General features: G+C 47.9%; 1 protein-coding gene across 6 annotated transcripts in view; it reads right to left on the minus strand.

Moving 5' to 3' along the window:
* Positions 1 to 20,182, minus strand: part of LOC146189621 (uncharacterized) — a 38,834-nt gene that overhangs the window by 5,460 nt on the left and 13,192 nt on the right. For 2 of the 6 annotated variants that reach the window (XM_084604391.1, XM_084604387.1), the window contains exons 1-4: positions 17,649 to 17,846; positions 8,021 to 8,106; positions 5,100 to 5,475; positions 4,159 to 4,232 (exon numbers count right to left, since the gene is read on the minus strand). In XM_084604391.1, coding sequence (XP_084460517.1) covers positions 4,159 to 4,232; positions 5,100 to 5,475; positions 8,021 to 8,078 — 508 coding nt within the window. In that variant the 5' untranslated portion in view covers positions 8,079 to 8,106; positions 17,649 to 17,846. Of the gene's footprint in view, positions 1 to 954; positions 1,534 to 4,158; positions 4,233 to 5,099; positions 5,476 to 8,020; positions 8,107 to 17,648; positions 17,847 to 20,182 lie in introns of those variants that run through there. The other 4 variants (XM_084604388.1, XM_084604390.1, XM_084604389.1 and 1 more) reach the window with 4 other exon arrangements.

The raw sequence follows: 20,182 nt of genomic DNA on the forward strand, positions 1-20,182 counted from the left end.
AACGTTCTGCGAGCGCAGTATTACACATTAACGAAGGCATAGAGAATAACAGAAACACTTAGATGAAAGGACGGACACAGGCGCTGGCTAACAGATTGTTGCCATCAGGTAATGCCAATGCTAATACTGACACGATAGCCATTTGAAAAGTCATTTGAGTGCTCCTAAGTTCTGACAACAAACAAAAATAGATCCAGTTTACTGTATATTGATGGCATGAGGACTGGAAATCACGGGCTACTGAAGAAAACAAAAAAATTACGAGTTTAACGCTGCTGAACCAAATATTGAGCAAAAGCCCCGCTTTAACCAAGCCGTATGAACGTACGTGCCATAGTGGCCTATAGGGGTAACATGAATGCCAGGGTCCTAGCAGGCTGATTCTGACATAACCGTCCCATGTAAAATGAGAAACCCAAGTTGGCAGCTCCTGCCAACTGAGCCGCGGCTCCGACCGCGCCACGCCAACCGCTTGAGTTGGGAACACATCCCTCGCTTTTGTGTCACGTGGGGTGTGACGTCACAGCGTCACGTGTGTAAGACGTGGCTACCGCCGCGCTACGTCGACAGCTTGAGTTGGTAGCCCAGCTCTCGCCCTAGTGGTACGTGGGGTGTGACGTCACAACGTCACGTGGGTAAGACTGGTGGCTACCGCCGCGCTACACTGAAGGCTCGAAACCTAGAGTAGTATTGCTTTCGCAATAAAAAAAAGCAAACGAACGACCGGCAGGAGGTGCAAGCAATTAATGCTCAACACTCATGAGTGAGCTTCTGTCAAACGTACTCGTAATCGCACAGTAGGCGAAGCCATGTCACATTCACCAATTTACTTCTACCGAGCCTACGTAAAGTCTCTGCAGCTCCCTGAAACCACACATGCCGATTCACCAATATCGCAAGATAGGCACATATGATGAATGGGAGATACAATGAAGTGCTCGCTTCTCATCTTACGCAAGAATGGAGCGCCTGTTTCTCAACGGTCTGCGCCGTACGAGCCTGCGTCTCTGGGCGCCATCGTGAGTCGCTTCTTCGTCAGAGCTGCTGGTACTGCTGCTGATACTGCTACTGCTCATGCTGCTGCTGCTACTACCGCTGCTGGTGCCTTGGTCTGGCTGGGCGCTTTGCATAAGCCTGATACACATGAGATCTGAGATCTGACGGGTCGTCATAATGGACATGAGCACAGGTTCTGCCAGGATGTCGTTCACGCTCATCGTGGGACGCCAGCCCTGTGGCCGCCCGGGGCTCGAGGAGTCATTTCCCGACTCGTTGTCGTCACTGCTCACCGCCTCCTCACGTGCCATCAGGAGCAACATCAACTCGTCGATCTGGTCGAGCGTCAGCAGGCCGAGCAACAGCTTACTCGACATCAAGTCCTGCAGGTTCATGGCTGACGCTTCGAAAGCTTCGGACTTCGCGGCACGCGCACACGTTCTAGCCTGGCCAGCATTGAGCACGCGGCGAAGAGAAATGCACGCGGAAGGTCGGAAAACAAGAACACGAAAACAACTACGGAGAAGAGATTGTTTGGATTTTTATTGGCGCATTGGCTCGGAAACTGGATTGCGTCTATCACGTGACAAACAGTTATAAGTTTCGGTTTCGGTTACTCTTTTGGAGCGCGTAGGATACTCGGTTGTCATGCGATTGCCTTTCCTGCGACTTGTTCTTTTTGTACAAAATGTAAAGTATGTTAAGATCGAAATCTGAAGTAGGCTTACAATTACAGGTCCTTGTAAGAAACTGCCGAAAAGCGCACATTTTTTGTTACATTCTCACGAACCTTTCGTTTCGCAACAAAACCAGATCATTGTACTGCACCTTTTAGAGCGTGTAAATCAGACAATGCGTTTTAGCAAGTTATTTTATTCAAAACCATCATGAAACGAACTTTCTTCGGGACGTGGTAGTACAGGGCTCCTGATAATTTTGGCAACCTGGTGTTCAGTTTGCACTGATATTGCAGAGTACAGGTGTAGCCACCATAGTACAGGGGTAACTGCATTTCGCCTCTACCGAAGAGCGACCGCCGTGGCCGGGATCGAAGCCGGGATTCTCGGTTCAATAATCTAGCGCCCTAAGAAATGAGCCACCTCATCGGTGGAGCAGGATGAAGAATCAGCGCAGTGTTCTGCAGCATCTTGTTCCTGTTTCCTCGTCCACATAACGCATGCTGCGCAGTTGTATGCATCCCGTAGAATGCTTTTCCCAGCCAAACCACTCAATCCTTAGAGCTAAAATAGCTCCCAGAGATGGCATTTGACCGTCAGTAATTTTTATACAAAATTTGTGCAGGATGCTTGCCTGATTCAATGAGAAGTCGGATATTCGCATCGTCTGCGGCGACGACGAAGCAAAACAAACCGCTACCCAAGCGATGGCACCGATGGCGCCATCTCGTTGCGTTCCAAGATCAAATATATTTATTGCGATAATCAAACAAAACTTTATAAATTTAGAGCCGTTTTTGGCCAAACTAAGTCCTGGCAGTTTTTAATATTGAAGCAGTTGCTAAAGCTTTGCAAACCTTTTACAAAAGCATTCCATCCGCGTAATTTCTTTCAACGAATCTCCGTGACCACCGTGTCCGTGACAGCTGCTACAAACAAAACGAGATGGCGCCACCAGCGCCATTGCGAAACAGCAGCATGCTTTTTTCTTCACCGTCGCCACAGACGACGCGAATATCCAACTTCTGATCGAATTGGGCAAGTACCTAATCATATCTGGTACATTGAAATACTATCGACCAAATATCATTCCTGCGCAAAATTGTAGCCCTAAGGACAGCGGTTTAGCTGCGAGAAACATTCTATGGGATGCGTATAACTATGCAACGTGCGGTATATGCGTCAAGGGGATATGCAAGTCTCGTGCATTTAACGTAATTGATGCGTTGACGAAGTGTAAAATGTCTTTCCGGTTTGCACGGTGACCTGTAGACGGATTATTGCCATGTTTGTTTTGATTCTCATTTGTCTCGACGAACCGACGACTAGGAATGGCCACGATATTCACGTGCACGAAGGGCCACAGACTTCGAAAATCAAATGGGGAGGGAGGTCATTCAGTGGTATTGAAGATGAGACTTCTCTTTTATAAGCAGCTAGTGCGCATGTATTACGTGTATGCTAAATGTATTCAAGAGAGCAAAGGCTAGCTGGCATTTAACCTTGGAAACACCGTTGACGGCATAAAGGGACCAAGAACAACAACAAAAAAAAATACCCACCCACAGGACTCTGCCCTGGTTGTTAAACTAGCTTGCACACAGAAACTATACTTCATATTGCAAAGAAATTAGCCATATCAAGTGGTGACAATTGCTAAGTTGTGCTCTGAAGTGATATGAAATGTGTAAGCTTTTTGGCTTTCCACAGTTTACAACTTTCAAACTCTCATCAGTAAAATGATTTTTTTCGTTATAGTCGGGTCCGGATGTACTGCATCATCCCCCAGAGAATCTCGTGCAAAAGTATATAACAGACCCACATCGATCAGTGATGTAAGAAAGATGTAGTGGTGACGTCGCCAGCTGGGTCAAATGGAGGTGTGAAGTAGGGTTAGCGCCCATAGAAATACATATATACAGAAGTTTTCAAAGCAGTTTTCTGATTTAACAGTGCGCCTATATGACGTCTCTTCGTGAAGCATAACCAAGTAATTCCTACACTCGCGCACGACTTCTTGTTGTTATGGAGCCTAAGCTACAGAGCCGGCCAAATGGAAATTTTGCTGATTGTCCTATGAAAGATTATACAATACGGAATTATACTCGTTATTATAATATAAATATCATACAATACAAGCATGTTCGACACTAGTGTAGATAACTATAACATCAGTACAATAACGCCCTCAATTTCGATGGCTGCGCCATCTACCGGGAATCCCACGAAGCATAGGTGGACTGCCACGGCCTGTCTCGAGGAAGCGAGCGCGCGGCTGTGGGGCTGCGGCTATGGGACTGGTCCATTCGGTTGCCTATAGCCTATCTGGGTTACTTAGGTACTGCCAAGGCGAAACTAGTGTTCGAGTTGAAGCTTCCCTTATCTCTGTCACCCTAGACAGAACCATTAGTAGAAATTCAGACCGGAGTTTGCTTTAGGAAAATATGCGATCCAGTTCACATGTCACCTGGAAACGTGTACTTACGCGGTAATGATGTGACCCAATGCATCTGCTTTCTTAGTCTGTTGGACTCCTCCTGAAGCAGTACATCTTGCAACCTGCGTAAGACGAGTTTAAAAAACAAAAGCGCGTGAGTGGCGCCGTCTCGCTTGTCAGATGTCACAGCGCAAATAACGATACGACTGTATAAGCGTTATTCTTTTTCTTTCTTTTTTTTTTACTCGAGGGCACTAATATCGCAATGACCGCGATACCATGGTCATCTCGTACAGGATACTTAATCAAGTCGCTCATTGAATTTGGAAGAGCAAAAGACTCGCCGCGAAGGATTTTATTTATGCAGTATGGCGTACATAGGAAGACGTCTCAAGTGAATCAAAAGCAAGAAATTTATAAAACATATTTCATATCGACTTTAAGAAGGCTGTCATGAGTGGCGCCAGCGTGATATAGAAGGGAAGTTTCCTAAAAGACTTTTTCCGGCCTACGTCACTGGCGCCTTAGTTGGAGGGATGTCAGACCTCTCATGGCGATGTAGAAGGCGCGATGCCTGCGGAGGGTCCCCTGATCGCGTCAGGAAAGGGGACCGATAAGTTCATGAGGAGTATTGATGGGAGACCTGTATCACTTGTCTCAACTAAACAGCTCACGTTGAACTGAGAGAATCGGTAGTGGCAAGTGGGATTGAACGTCCCAAAGCTGTACTAATGGAGGCGGCGAAGGGATATGTGACGTTTGCTGACAGCGCACGGCACACTGGCGTCCCTTGCGCTTGGCCTCCTTCGAAGTGCGGCTGCCGGGATTCGATCCCGCATCCTTGGGCTCAGCGACAGCACGTGACGGCCATAGCTTCGGGTCAGGAAATTTCAGAGAAGGCTTAATTGTGAGCAATCTACAGCTATTTGACAAATATATCTCCCTTATATGAAGCATATCCGATTACTAGGTAACAGAGAGTGACCCACCTGTAGACGAGGTGGTTTGCCCTGGCCACCAGGTGGCTGTGCATCCTTTGAACCTGGAACAGGCCCTCTTCTACTTCCTCGACTGCCTTGCGGCCGGGCGTCGAGAATTGGCGCAAGGCGCCCATGTCGGCCAGTGCGGCACGCCGAACGTTGCGCACCTGGCGCGCGTACGCTACGCCCATCTCGGTAAGGAGATCCATCTCTCGGAAGCGGAAGGGATCGCTCGATGAGGACGACGACGAAGGACGGCTCTGCTGGTGCAGCAGCGGTGGAGACCTGGGCGGGATACCGTGGTCGATCACAGCAACAATGGCGGCAGGCGGCGGCTCTGTCGAGGGGCGGCGTCGGCGAACTGGCCTTTCAGGAGGTCCAGCGGCTGTCGACAGGAAGAAAAAGAAGAACGTGGTCACATAGACAAATCAGCGGAAACGCCGAGGTAGCTTTGCTGATTTTGACTGCCCAATTGCGCATCGTGTTGATTCAATGCCGTTTTTCCAATAATCTGTACATAGTTCATGTCCTAGTACCCCCGAAATCATGGATCACGGACCTGTGGAAAAATTGCTAGTTCGTCAGGGCTGCTACGAGGCGAATACCATTAGTGTCAAGCTGAACATCCTGGTGTTCTGTATAGCATCTGTATAGCTTGGGTAAGCTATATGCGCATCCACTTACAGGACAGCACCGTGAAACAAAATATTATTCGTTCGTGTACTCCGTTTTATTTTGGGGGCACATATAGAACATTGCTTCAATGAAATAAATACCATATTGAAGAAAATGCCGTCTTGCTTTGAACCCGAGCGGTTAAAATCCGTTCCGATGTTGTTGTTCTTTTTTTTTTTTTAATGTGAGTTTGAATTACCCGCGCGAAAAAACGTGGTTGCGACCTCACGAAACAGCTTAGCCAATCAGAGCGACGGAAAAAGATCATACAAGACCCTTGGTCTGTAGCGATGAGCGTATGAGTATAATTGTGCACTAAAACTAATCAGTGGGGTAACCTCTCAGATTTGCGGGGTCCAAGAGACCGAAAATTCAGAACCCGTATACACTAACAATTTCTATCATAGAGCTCCAAGAGCGCAGATGAGAGGTGAACTGAGAATATAAGCTAGGTGGTCTAGTTATTTTCGAAGAGCAGTGCATGCGTTTTTCGTAAGCGATATGTAGCCAAGTGCGCTCGGCTAAAGCTCGAGCTTAGCTTCGAGCTAATAAAAATAAAAAATTAGCTTAAATAGCACTCGGTATTTGATTCCTAGATCTTAGGCTTAACAGATAGCCGAGGGCCTCGAGCCACAGAGTCTCTCTGCGAGTTCTGCGAAAGAACGCTGCATGACCGGGCGTAGAACGAGCACTGGTCAATGATAATCATGGCTATCACATCGTTGGGATAGTAACATACAGCATGAGGCTGTTTCCAAAAGAACGCCGCTTCAGGCGGCACCACTGCTATCCACGGTATTCATCAGGAACAGATACCATGACTACTACTACTTATCATTGATATCATTACTACTACTGCGAAATTTACAGAAAAGGATGAACCCACCGTGATCTGTTTGCATCAGCAGAAGAGAACTCGGCAACAACAACAATAACATTCCTTAGCTGATGGCTCACAAAGACGGCATTGTTCGGGAGAAAAGGCTACTTTACCTTATACTACCGTATCTAGTACGTAGCAATATATATAATATTAGACTGGAGAGAAAAAACTACGCACCGTGCAACGCAGTGCAGTCACTACTGCAGTATGGCACACACAGAACCTTTAGACGAAAACAACCCCGCTGCATAACGAACCTGGAAGTGATATCATTGGAGCCGCGCTGGGTAGAGCGCTAGCTATGCGCATGCGCAGAAGGACAGGCGCGGCCGTGGGCAGCGCAAACAACGATAGGTCCACTCGACGGCAACAGATCAGTCTCACCCGTACCTTTAGGTCTCACTAGGCGAAGGGCAGCTATCCACTAAATTGCTTTATTTCCTTTTCTCCGAATCCACGTCGGCTTTTCAAGGTTGATTGACGCGAGCGGAAAAATGATGTCCCCAGGGTTTTGCAAACATAACATTTTTTTTTTCTTTTTTCTTTTCGTTGAAATACCTTGTGTGCCGCGCTCTTGCTGCGTAGGTACTGTCGGCATATGCGTGTCATTACGACGCGGAACAAAACAAAGAGGGTGGACAAGTTAATCTAGCAACAGGTGGCTAAATGTCGTTTTTTTTTCTCATCGGGACCTCGGAGAGACGTCCACACTGTGACGTCACTAACGCGCCAAAGTCATTAACGACGTCAGATCCTAGACCACGTCATAGTTCATAACCATCTACGCACAACTATCCAATATGCGCTATTCCTTGGTTCAAGAAAAAAAAAAGAGAGAGAGACTACCAAAGCACGGAGATTGTTTAGGAGCCTTATAGCTCGCACTGCCTTGGTGAAGATCGCTCAAACACTGCAAGACTCCGCAAGTATAGTTGATTCCAGAACACGCGCAAGCAATGTGCGCGCACTGCAGATCTTTATAATAGATTTCTCCTGGGCGTCGCCATATTGCTCGCTTGGCTGGAGAGTACACGTGACATCATAAGGTGGATGACCGAATTATGGCGCCTAGTTTCAGAGCCGAGGTGGGTGAAGATCCATATCTTGTTCGCAACAAGAGGGACATTCCGTTGAAGGCAAGAAAATCGAAAATTAGAAACAAATTCAATGTACAAACGACGGTGCAGAGCAGGCTACTAGAATGTGAGCTTGAAAAGTAAAGTAGTGCCCGTTGGTGCGTCGAGAAGGCCCGATCGAATACGGTGCACATTAAGGCATGCAGGAGATGAGTGCACAGAAGACCGTGAGCAATCCCGACTGCATGCACATACGCGCTCCCAGTGATGCTGCATGTGTGCAAGAAACTACGTACATTCCTTGCGTTTCCGCGGAGAGAATAAATTGAGGAGGAATCCTTTGACTCTGCGCATTACTCGTCTGCACACACAGTACGCATATCTGTAAAAAGAAAACATTGAGATTAAGTGCTTCTGCAGGTGTTCAGGCGCGCGATGCGAGCTGAAATGTCACATCGTATGCTGTATAGTTATAGATGCAAAGTTCTAGGAGTGTTGCGAATTTTGCTCGATGGCGAAGGACCGTTTTCAAACAGCTCAAAGTACCGGATACCAATCATCAAGACAGTGCAGATTCTGTTTTACCGCTCGATTGCTTCCGACCCCTTTTAATAGAGAGTTTTAGCTTACCGTGATCCGCGATCCGCTACCGTGATCCGCCACCGCGTGTTCCACTGCGCATGCCCAGATCCCTTGACGCCGATAGATGGCGCCACATACTGGATGTCGGCACATATACCTGCCGCGTCGGGACCAATCAGCTTGTGCGCCCCGCCCACGCACGGTAGCGGGTCACGGTGGCGGATCGCGGATCACGGTAAGCCAAATCTCTCTAATATTCTACACTTGTGCTCCGTTTCTTCTCATCGTGCTGCGTGTAACAATACAGTTGTGTAAGCATGGAAAAGTTCTGAGCTTATTGCGATAATATTGTGCCTTTAGTGTAACTGGTCAGGATATGCATAAAACAGAATCGCTGTGATGCACATATATTTAATGTGGTGTATACATAAGCATCGTGCGTTCGACGCAGACTTTTCACATATAGCATTTCAGGTCTCAGTGTACGCCCTATAGTAAAGGCTGTGTACTATTTTTTATTCGTGGAATAATGCTGCATTAAATATCAGTCAAAATCGGCATATCATTAAAGGAAATACAAAACAGTAATGACGGTGAAGGTTGGGAAACATACAACTTTCCTAGCAAGCGAAACTTCATAAATAGTGTGAGAATTGGAACTCATTTCGTTTTTAGACTGCAGTATACAGCCATTGGTGTCTTAACTGATGGAAGTCTTGAGCCTTGCGCTTTCGACAGTTGGTAACTGAAATGGCTATGCTATATATGAAATATATACGAATATATACGAAATGGCTATGATATATGCTACATGTTGAACCACTTTCGCGAAATCACTCGAGTGAGCTGCTTTCATAATCCTCTCTATATCGTGGGTATCTTCCATATCCCGGTCATTATTGTTTCTCCAGCTGTCTGCCTTTAAGTCAGCACAAAAATAGTTCGAGATAAATAAATAAATAAATAAATAAATAAATAAATAAATAAATAAATAAATAAATAAATAAATAACATGTGTAATTCTGGGTTGTATTAAGCCGCGTTATGAGTATCTTAACAGAAGTCTAACCGCGCAGCGTATGAAGTCAGTTTACTTCGAAAAAATATAAAGAGGAAAGGCTGTTTAAGGCGTACATCCGGTACTTTCGGTGAATAAAAAACTGCTGTCTATATTCAAACTATTTGTAATGTCGAAAGATATAAATATAATAATAAGATTGAGCCACGTAACAATGACAATATAGTGAATCATATCGTGTGATTCCCGCCGTTTCTGCAATGCGAGTGCGATAGCTGTGAGCAGACGCAGCTAGAACATGAAAAAAGGATAACAGGAAAACGGCGACTCGACCGCACTGCTGCAAAATAGTTTGATGCATTCGGATTATGCGTGTTACCCTGAATGAAATATTGAACAGCTCAAGGAACGACAGCAGGCAAACATGAACCATGGAGGTGAAAAGTTGATCGCCGCAAGTAGGTAATTAGTGATTACTAACTAACTATAGTTAGGAAAAGAGAGCGGAATGTCAAAGCGGCGAGGTGCTGATTTTTTTTTTTAACCATGTGAATTTCCGCAACGACCATTAGAATTTAAACACACTTTAGTGATGTTACGCCACAATAAAAAGGCAAGTTATCCGCCTGTGTAAATTGCACATATCTGTTTTTATGAGGGCGGGGGGGGGGGGGGGGGGGGGGGGGGGGGGGGGGGGGGGGGGGGTAGCAGGAACGGTTCCTCTAGTTCGTAAGCAGATCATTGTTCAATGTTTATAAACAAGAGCACCTACGCACATGTTGCGCGTCAAATTTCTTCTAACCATCGGGTCCCAACGTTATCCCTTTGCATTGGTATGCGCGGAGAAAAAAAAAAGAAACAAGAATGAGCCAAGTATTGCAACTCCGCTTAAACCGTCTAAGACGGTGAAAGCACTGTTTGACACGGTTTTTCTTGGCTGTTTAGCATTGAGAAACTTGCACAGCGATGTCAATGCACGTAAAAATCCCTAGGTGGTGTAATTCATTCCTCAGTCCTCCACCATACGGTACCTCCTTCTCTCTTTTACTCCCACCTTCCTTCCTTCCAAAATGGCTCGGCTGAGGTGCCCGAGCGATAAGTGCGAAAGATACTGCGCCTAACCGGTCGAAATAACAATACGCCAATTCGTTACTCAAGCAGAGTTTCTAAGGTCACGGCCGGTCTCAATGCGCGCGCTCCCTCAGGGAGCGCGCGCATTGAGACCGGCCGTGCTGAGGTACGTGTACTGTGCGATGCCAGTGCACGATAAAGAACCCCAGGCGGTCTAAATTTCCCGAGAACTCCACTATGGCGTCGCTCATAAACCGAGTCTCTTTGGGAAGCCAAACCCTATAAACTAGACTAACTGATCAAAACTAAATGTTTTCCGTTCGCTTGATTTTAGGGAAAGAAAAACAGTATCTGCCTCACTCCTTGGTGGTCACCTACACGAAACGAACATACAAACGTCAGCCAATTTTGGTAGGCTTTGAATGTCCGGATTAGTGCTTTCACAACAAAAGCGAAGTGTGCCGCGCGAACAAGCGCAGGCCTGCGCCCGATAGGGGCCGCGTCGACGGCACCCAGCGCACGTATACGCAGACGCAGGTGATCGCGCATGTCTCATCAGCCTTGATCTCGACACTGGGACACTGCTCAGCCGCACATCGCATGCCCGATAGCGCTATCCAGCTGCTGGCGAATCGAGACACCAAGCACACGCAGAAATATATGGCGTCGGGCATGCCGCCCGCTCAAAGGGCGTGTTCATGTATCGCGACAACGTTGTCGCCTGTGAGTGCTTTGGTGCGAATAAATACGGTCGCGAACTCACCAGCCGAAGTATAGATCGTGCTTAAGAGTGCTTTTTATAATGTGCAACCAGAGAACGGCCGGGACGGGTCAAACTAGAGAGTTGGCTGACTGACAGACTTAGGAGATGACTCTACTTCCGACGTCGCTCGCTCGCTCGCTCGCTCACTCACTCACTCGCTCGCTCGCTCACTCACTCACTCACTCACTCACTCACTCACTCACTCACTCACTCACTCACTCACTCACTCACTCACTCACTCACTCACTCACTCACTCACTCACTCACTCACTCACTCACTCACTCGCACCAGTGCACATTTCAGTCACTCAGCTGTTCGCTCGCTCACTCTCTGGTATAGAGTGCAATAAACTTTTGAGGTAGTGGTCAAATGGAGCTTTTAGCGGCGGCATCCGCATTTGTGATATTCTTTCTCTCGAAATAGCAGAATTGGATTGGTAAAACGTTTCTTCGGGGCCTGCAGTAGAACGCGCGCTCCGGACGGGGCCTACGTCGTCCTCTGGGCACCGGCCGCGCGGCCTGGGTCCCCGCTCGCCGTGGCCGGCTCGCTGGTTCCCTGCCGGGCCAGCGCCTTGATGACCTGCTGGACGGCCCAGAGTTGCTCCTCTTGATTGTCGCTCTCTGCGGCTGCTTCCAGTCGCGGCGGGATCCTCCCAGACTTAGCTTCTAAATATTCAAGGGTGTACTTAGGTACTCTTACGTGCGGTAAGGCGAAAGCCTTACGATTCTATTGCGGTGCTCCGTCCTAACTTCGATTCGAGCACATGGACATAGGGGCTTCACGTCGTGCACGCATATACGCTACATGCTTGGCTGCCTTAGTGTCGGGCGACTCTTTTGTAGGGCGCTCTAGTTGGGCCTCTCGTTTTGCTTGACGTCGTGCACGCGTATATATCAAAATAACAGCTTGAGGGGCTAGTTGGTTTGTTGCGATTGTGATTGTGTTTGTTGCGCCACATTTCTGGGTATTACGCGTATATATGCTGCATGCTCGGCCCTCTTAATTGATGTTTGGCGACTGTGGCTTTCACCGCCACTCCTTGGCTTGACTGTCTGAGCATACCCCAACTCCACTTGTACCATGGTGACTAGGACATCGCGGTGCGGCCTGACGTCTGCAGGGAGCGAGCTCTGCTTTTTTTCAGGCGACGTGACGTCATGTTTCGAGCTAAACATGGTCGTTCCCTAGAGACAATCTGTCCCTGCATCTGCTGGTTTCCTCTGCATTTAGGAAAACTTCTTCGTAGAATCATGCACTTATCCTTTTAGACCTAGGGAACTTTGTCCTTAGGTATGACGGCACATAAGGTATGACGCCCAATGCCTTCACACCTTCTGCTCACAGGATCCCGTCCCGGCGCTCATGATGCAAGAAATGATTTCACCTTAAATATAGCATGACTAACAGGGTGAAAACCAAGGTAAAGAGCACAGTCAGCCACGAGTCACTGGCAGAAATGTGCATCAGAAACCGATACCAGTTTCAGGGTCGAACGCTGCTCGCATTCAATGATCTGCTTGCTTGGTATCATCACTCGCATGGGGAAGGCGCAAAGGTTTCAAGTGTAGAGGCTATCACATGCCATCGATGAGAACACCTGAGTGAAGGACATATGAGCGATTCCAGAACAGTAATGCACCTCTATAGTCAGGTGTGTGAACCGCAGACAGAGACACCAGCTCGACACTTAATTAGCCGTCACGGACAGAGACTGCGTAACATCATTATCGCAGCTAACACCAGCTTGCAAACTGGAAATAAGGGAAAATGTATTTTTACATCGCTGTGGAGTTGTAAATATTTCCACGAATAACGCGAACCTCTTTTCGGGCCGGCATTCCGATATCCAGTCAATGGCCTATGCGCTGTATCCGGACTTATGAAACAGGTGCGGCTGCTGTGATGACTGCTTTGTATGAGGAGGTGAACGACACCACAGGATTGGTAAGTAAAAAACAGTACCCGCTCTCGCGGCTGTTCTGTGCGCTCAGATACACATGCAAGGTATTCGTTCGTCGCACATGGCTTGTGGGAAAACAAAGGAAAGGTGAAATTAGCCGTCCCAGTCAAGATGTGGCTGATTGGTTTTCGTCCTGTTTATGCTTGTATCGTTTGCAGCAGTGTCTTTTTTAACTATTCGCGTAGGTTGCACAACTGACCAACTAAGTGCCGAGCAGCGCGTCCTCGCCTTACCTTGCATTTGTAGCGACACACATTCCAAGCAATTCATTTTTCCAGCCTAAAGTTAACGCTGTACTAGACTAACTTTAGGCTACTGAGTGGAAAGGAAAAAAAAAATGTCAATGTCGAAAATAAATAACCGTGGCTCAGATCAGAGCTATTCAATCATGCCAGTTCCGAAAATCTCGAAGGGGATTATGAATTGAAACCTGTCACTGTGACCACATAGAACCCAATCCTGAATATGCAAAAACACGAAGGACCACCTGACCGTCGCGCCACGTGTGGCATCCGCACGTGCTGCTCAGCGCTGCTCCAAATATGGCTTCCGCGTAGGAGAGGCTACAGGGTGTTATTAATAATTACTCGTTCAGTCCACAAGCAGATCCATTCTCTGCTAACGTGCAGAAACTGGCTGCGGGTCATAGCGGCATTTTATTTTAGAGATGACTGTGACGTCACTGTGCACGCGTGTGGTTGGCGGCCTTTTCTGTAGAGCATGATGTGACGTCACATTCCCTTGATATCAGTAGCTTTTTTCAATCTACGCCACCAACGGCTGGGAGCCCCTTTGATCGCCGTGGAAACTTTGCGATGAAGAGTTTGAATGCGTTAAGAGAGCACAGCTGGGCCGGCTGGGTAAACATCCCCCAAGGTTTTCAACGTGCATTTCGGCACCACATCTGAACGGGCTACATAAAGCAGGCTAGCGACGGCGATGCCACATTGAAATGAAATTGAAATGTCGAAGAATAAAGACGAACACTAGATTGGAGATGAAGGGGAGAACAAGTGATAGACTGTGGTTTGTGTACTGAATGATACATGAGGAACAAGCGAATAACAAAATCTCCTGGCGCTGAAAAGTTTGTACCCACACTTCAAGGTCGACTTTGAACTTGCTCCGTGACTTTGAATGAATGAACGAATGAAGATTGAAGTGGGCTTTGGGGCAATTTCCGTCGACTGACCACAAACCTCGTAATTGCGTGCACTTTTTCACAGGAAAAATCACGGTGTATATACCCTGCTTTTTGCATCCAGGGCAGGTGATCTGAGGATATAATATTAATGAAAATTGACACGAAAGCGAGTGCGTTTTCTTACGTGAGAGTAAGGGCGCTTGTCTGGGGAAGAAATTGATTTTGGACAGAAATGGCGGCGCACAGCAGTGTGTCTGTGCGCCGCCATACGCGTTCGGTAGGAAGCGATTTGATTTGATTGATTTATAGGAAAAGAAAGGCGCGTAAGATTGCTCCTACACTTTACAAGAGAGAGAGAGAGAGGAGAAAGTTTAAGAACGAATCCTTTTTTTTTTTTTTTTTCTACCAACATCAACTTCCCCACCAACAATTATAGCTTCTGCTCTGTTCGCAGAAGACATGACCCTTCTGAGTTAATGTGGAGAGGCACATTAGGTAGCATCATATGGCGGGTAACGAGCGTAGTCAGGATTCTATATTTTTACATTCTATATTTAGCCTGTTATTTCCGCCCTCAGTACTTTTTTTAAGCGGCAATACCGCAACAGCCCTGAGCTGGCAATTGACGCGACATGGAACTGAATCACGAAAAATAAAACGTTACAATGTGCACTTGTAGATATTTAAGATAATAATGTATATAGAATTACACAGTGCATGGATGAAGGGCGGAGGAAGACGGTACATATAGTATATATAAGAACGCCTTTATAGTTTTTCAGAACCCCTAACCGCGTCTCCATCGTTCAGTATAGAAACTTCTGTTTTGTAAAAAATAATAATAATAATAATTCGGAGGCAATAATATCAGGCGATGCGCATTTCTGCATAAGGGATACCACTGATTTCTTCAGCGTGAAGACTGAACTCCATGTATACGCGAAAATGCACGGGTATACGCTACGCTGGCACGCGTCGCGCGACAGGAAATGCACTCTGTGTCGCTTGTCTTGTCACTCGCACCTGCCGAAATAGAAAATTTTGCTCTTCACCCGGAAGTGCACGTGCGATTAGCCAATCATATAATCTTGCTGGCCATTTCCGGCTTGTCACATAGAACCCCGCGAGATTTCCGTGTTCGCCTCAACAAGCGAGTCGTCTTGACCATCGCCGATGCTGCTGCACCACTGCCGTAGGAATTTCGCATTAGCTGCGAAGTAGCCGCAAAACTGAAACAAAGGGAACAATCTGCGCTCCAGTAGCGGAAGGGTCGACATTTGGAGCGCGGGCTACGAGCGAGCGACCACGGCGATATGCGAGTCCAGGCGGTACGGGTGCTCGATTCCCAGAGTCACTGCACTCCAGCTGTAGGTGCGATATACCACTCGCGGCACATACGATCATTTGCATAGTTTGCTTTCTCACAACATGATCAACGAACAGCTCACAGGTGTGTTTACTATGCTGGAGTGCTCTGACACAGAACGACATTGTAAGTACCTCCCCCGTGATCCGTGTCTTCGCCGCCATACCTACACCGCTGCCGTAGGGAAAATATTTATTTTGCCCTGGCTAACAGGCAGGCCTGTAAACTTTTTTAAAGAGAGAACAGAGAGCAAGTGTTTGCGAAACCGCGGAGGGGCACCTGCATTGAAACCACATGTGCACTTCGTTATCGCCTTCGCATGCATGGGAAGTTGCCGACTAGGCGACGTAGCGAACGACGGTCGCTTTCGCCGCACCGCCTTGTCGCTCTCTTTTCTGCGCTCATGGAGCTCACTCTTGGACCTATATCGTGCCAAAGAAGTCTGCCATCGATTACGCTGTACTCAGGAGTCAGGTCGTCTCTTTCATTCAGCGGCCTCTTCTCGAGCCGTTCGAAGAGGCGGACATTGTCGCCTTTTCTGCTGCGCATCGACACGAGTGGCAAGCCTGACTGCCAAGGCATCGCCGATCGGACCGGGAGTCTCCACCGCATATTCTAGAACACGACTGAGGACGAAAGCTGGAGTAAGCAGCAGTGTTTAGCGCTCCAGCTAGGCGCGCAGTAATAGAGCGACCTTTATTTCGCACTCCTTCGCTCGAACTGACGGCTGCAGTCAGTAATATGTCTTTATTCACAAGGATGGCCTGAGGCCTAAGGAGGAATTGGTGGGTTAATTGGTGAGGACGCTGGACTCTGAGAACAAGTCTAGCGGGGCACTATAGCTAGCGCTTGGCGTTGGTACTGGGGGACCTCCAGTCTTCGTATGTCCCAGGATGTGGTGGGCTGCAGCTCCGATACGAGATCTATAGTCCCTCTCGGTACCGATAGGGGCGCTATTGATGCACGCCTCTTCCTTTCTCATCTCCCTTTGGCCTTTTGCTCTCGCGATTTTTTTTACTCTTGTCACGACGGATACAGAGGTCCGCTTTCGCGGCAACGGGATCGAACTGTGCTATATTGACTCAAAACTGGATGTAAATAAAGCTTATTAATACCATGTTGTGCTCGGATGACCTGTGGCGTGGCAAGTATGGTTTTGCCTTAGTGTACAGTGATGAGAATGCCGACGTAATTTGCACTCTGGGAACTGTTTATAAAGAATACAAAGAAAACCTTTCAAAAATTTCATTTTCGGGGTGCGCGAAGTAGACGCATGGACACGTGCATACATTCTAATTACAAGGTGGTATACTTCGCCTCACCAGTAATATTTAGTTTCTCCTGGGGAGTTAGTCAACAATAATCGCCAGTTTAGAGCACTAATCTCAAAAGGATCAGCAACATATGAAAGAAACTCCGCTTGATACATTGCGAATAAGCGACAAAGCTACTGCAATCCCCAAACATAATGGTTCGCAAAGTTCCAGGCTAACGCACATGCAATTTAATAAATTTTGTTTAATCGGTGTGCCAGTTTGATTAAAATACTTTCTGGAAGCGCGCGTGCATGCGTGTGTGCTTGCCGCGAAAAGGGGGCGTGGTCCTTTAAATCACTGACAAGACAACTTTTACATGTACAGGTGAGATCAAAGAACGGAAGAGAATGTGGGCTTGCTCCTTGACTTACACCCCACACTGCTGTATAGTTTGCTACAGCGGCTAGCTTCGCGCACATCATTTCCTTCATTTATCTGTGCACTTTGTAGAAAATGCCGGGACAGACCATACGGGGGTTGGAACATAGCATGTGCCACATTCGCATTCGCGCTTCGGAACTTAATGCGAGAAAATTCACTTCTAGTTCACAAATTAAAGAAAACAACAAACTTGAAATAATTTCTTAACGTATGAAATAAAGAATAAAAAAAGCATCTCCCCTCCCTCCCCACCTCACCCACCCGTCCTCCGTTTCGCTTTTTTGGCAAAATTAAAAATCTAGGGGAGCTAGGAGCAACTCACCCATAGAAGCAGGCTGAATGAAAGAAAAGCCTCCGTCGGAAATCGGCAGGCCGCTAGTCCCGATCTAGCGGCGACTCCGCTCTGTGATCAACAGACTCGCGCGCGTATGCTGTCCTTGCAGCGGCACCAATTAACTCTAGGTACGCACGGATCCGAACGAAAGTCGGGAAGCACGCGTGCGGCGGCTGCGTTCCATGCGCGACTGCGAGAGCACACAGCAGTCAGTGCGGCGGCGGACACGGACACGCGCGGGCTGATTTTCACCGTCACGGGGCGCGGCAGTCGCGAGCGCTGATATTGCCGGCGAAAGGCGGTGGTTTCCGCATCGTGCTGCGCTACGGCTGCTGCAAAAAACTTCGCACAGCTGCTGCCGGCGTCGAGCAGCGTGTGCAGCAGTGTTGTCGACACAGGTGCCCGTTATAGCTGATAAAACCCCTGCGGGCCGAAGGGGTTGGTTGCCTATGGATGGAAACGACTTGCACCGAGGACTGCGGCGCGCTTTGCCTCAGCACAGTTCATGTACGCCTAGAATAGAGAAACAAATGGCGGACACTTAAGCTCCTCATATAGGGGATGACGCAACATCCTTAATGGTTCCCGTCTGCGGCTCACCTAGTGGATCGTCGTTAGCGTACATGCATGCACTGTGCTACTCGCCTTATCACTAATCCATTACCTCAACCACACGTATTAGCGTATATTAGCAAGATATCACACTATATGAAAGATCACTTGCCTAAGATATATAAAGCTGCGCTTGAACTAAGCCTTTACCTACATGGCAAAGGAATGGCGTGTTTGATGTTTGATTCGGGCTCCAAAGGTCTGAGCTGAAAGGTTGATTTCCCATCCTATTCTACCATCTCAGTTGAGCAGCCCCGAGTTGGCAACTCCTGCAGCTCTGTGATGTCACGTGGTCCCGTTACGTCACACACCGCGTCGACCAATCAGTGCCCAGCCATGTCTGCCAGCTATCAACCGCCAGAGGCATCTTCAGTCACAATTCCAATCCAGTGCGCTAGCGTTCATGTTCACTTCCCAGCCATTAAGGTTTCTACATCCGTAATGACGCAATCCAGGCCTATCGACCCATGATCCTCGAAGTGTGCCTTCTGTGAGCACCTAATAACCAAAGCAGCAGGTTCTGGCCAGTCACAGACCCTCCTTTACGTGCTAGATGATTTGTGAACGCGGTCCCTGACGTGGCTGCCGATAGCTCTGGTTCACGAGAGGTTGCATGCACGCTTTTACCGAGGTTAACTGTCTATAAAAGCTGGTGGCATGGTCCCGTGTTGTGCGTTGCATCTGTATGGAAGAATTTTCCTGTACGCACTTATTGTTTTGTAATGCCACAGAGTTAGACAGCCCTTTCTCTAGCAAATTTAGCGTCGGCATTGTCAGTGTTAAAGTTAAATAAGTTAAACTGGTTCACAGGAAGGGAAAGACGCAGTAACTGTCACACTTGCTCTGTGGACACCCGAACCGCGCCGTAAGGGAAGGGAGGAAGGTGGGAGTGAAAGTGGAAAGAGAGAAAGAGGAGCCGTAGTGGAGGGCTACGGAGTAATTTCGACCACCTGGGGATCTTTAACGTGCGCTGACATCGCACAGCACACGGACGCCACTTCGTTTCGCCTCCATCGAAACGCAGCCGCCGCGGTCGGGTTCGAACCCGGGAGCTCCGGCACAGTAGTCGGGCGTCTTACCACTGCACCACCCCGGCGGGGCCATTGTCAGTGTCTGTCGGCGTTGTTTAAGTGCCTCCTCCCTCCCCCTCCCCAACACACGCCCGGTCTTTAGTGCCGACACACGCATGGTGATTGCACAGATATGCCTTGGAAAGAAATGCGCGACCGCGTCAGACAGTTCTAAGAACGGCGGATTAGATAGCAGTTCGACTTTATGCCGCTATTCTTAACCATTTGGAGAATGCAGGATGACTAAAGCTGATAGCAGTCAAACCCTCACTCACTCGGTTGTTTTAACAAGTACAAAAAAGAACATTACACACCTACTGCGCACGTACCCAGTCAGTGACATTAGCAGATCGTTGTGGCATACGCTATTATTACAAGGTGCCTAAAATGTGATGACAGACGGGCGTTGAAAGCTAGTGATTCCTGTCAAGGCATTAATCCCTCCGCACGCGACTCGCCTTCAAAGCGCAGCTATACATCAGCGAAAACATAACTAAACATGGGGTGCACATTCCGGAGAGTATGACACACAGCGTGGGAGCAAGCGCAGAGGTTGATGAATCGTGCGACACTATATAGTGAGAATGCTTTTCGCTACTGCATTCTTGTATTTGCTGAGCTGCTACACGAACCAGCGTTAATAGTCGTAGGGGCAGAAAGAACAGAATAAGAAGGGTGCAAGGACTCGTGACTGCATCCTCCATGCAAGCGAGCAGCACACGACGCCAGTTGGGAAATTGTGCTAATAAATCGCGCGAACAAAGAATGACTTAGCGAATAAAAGGTCGCCACTGGCTGGCATCCAATGGCTTTCCTCCACTTCAACATCCTTTCAGTGCA

The sequence above is a fragment of the Amblyomma maculatum genome, chromosome 5, assembly GCF_055883805.1.
Source record: "Amblyomma maculatum isolate TAMU_Amacu chromosome 5, ASM5588380v1, whole genome shotgun sequence".
NCBI classification, from domain to species: Eukaryota; Metazoa; Arthropoda; class Arachnida; order Ixodida; family Ixodidae; genus Amblyomma; species Amblyomma maculatum.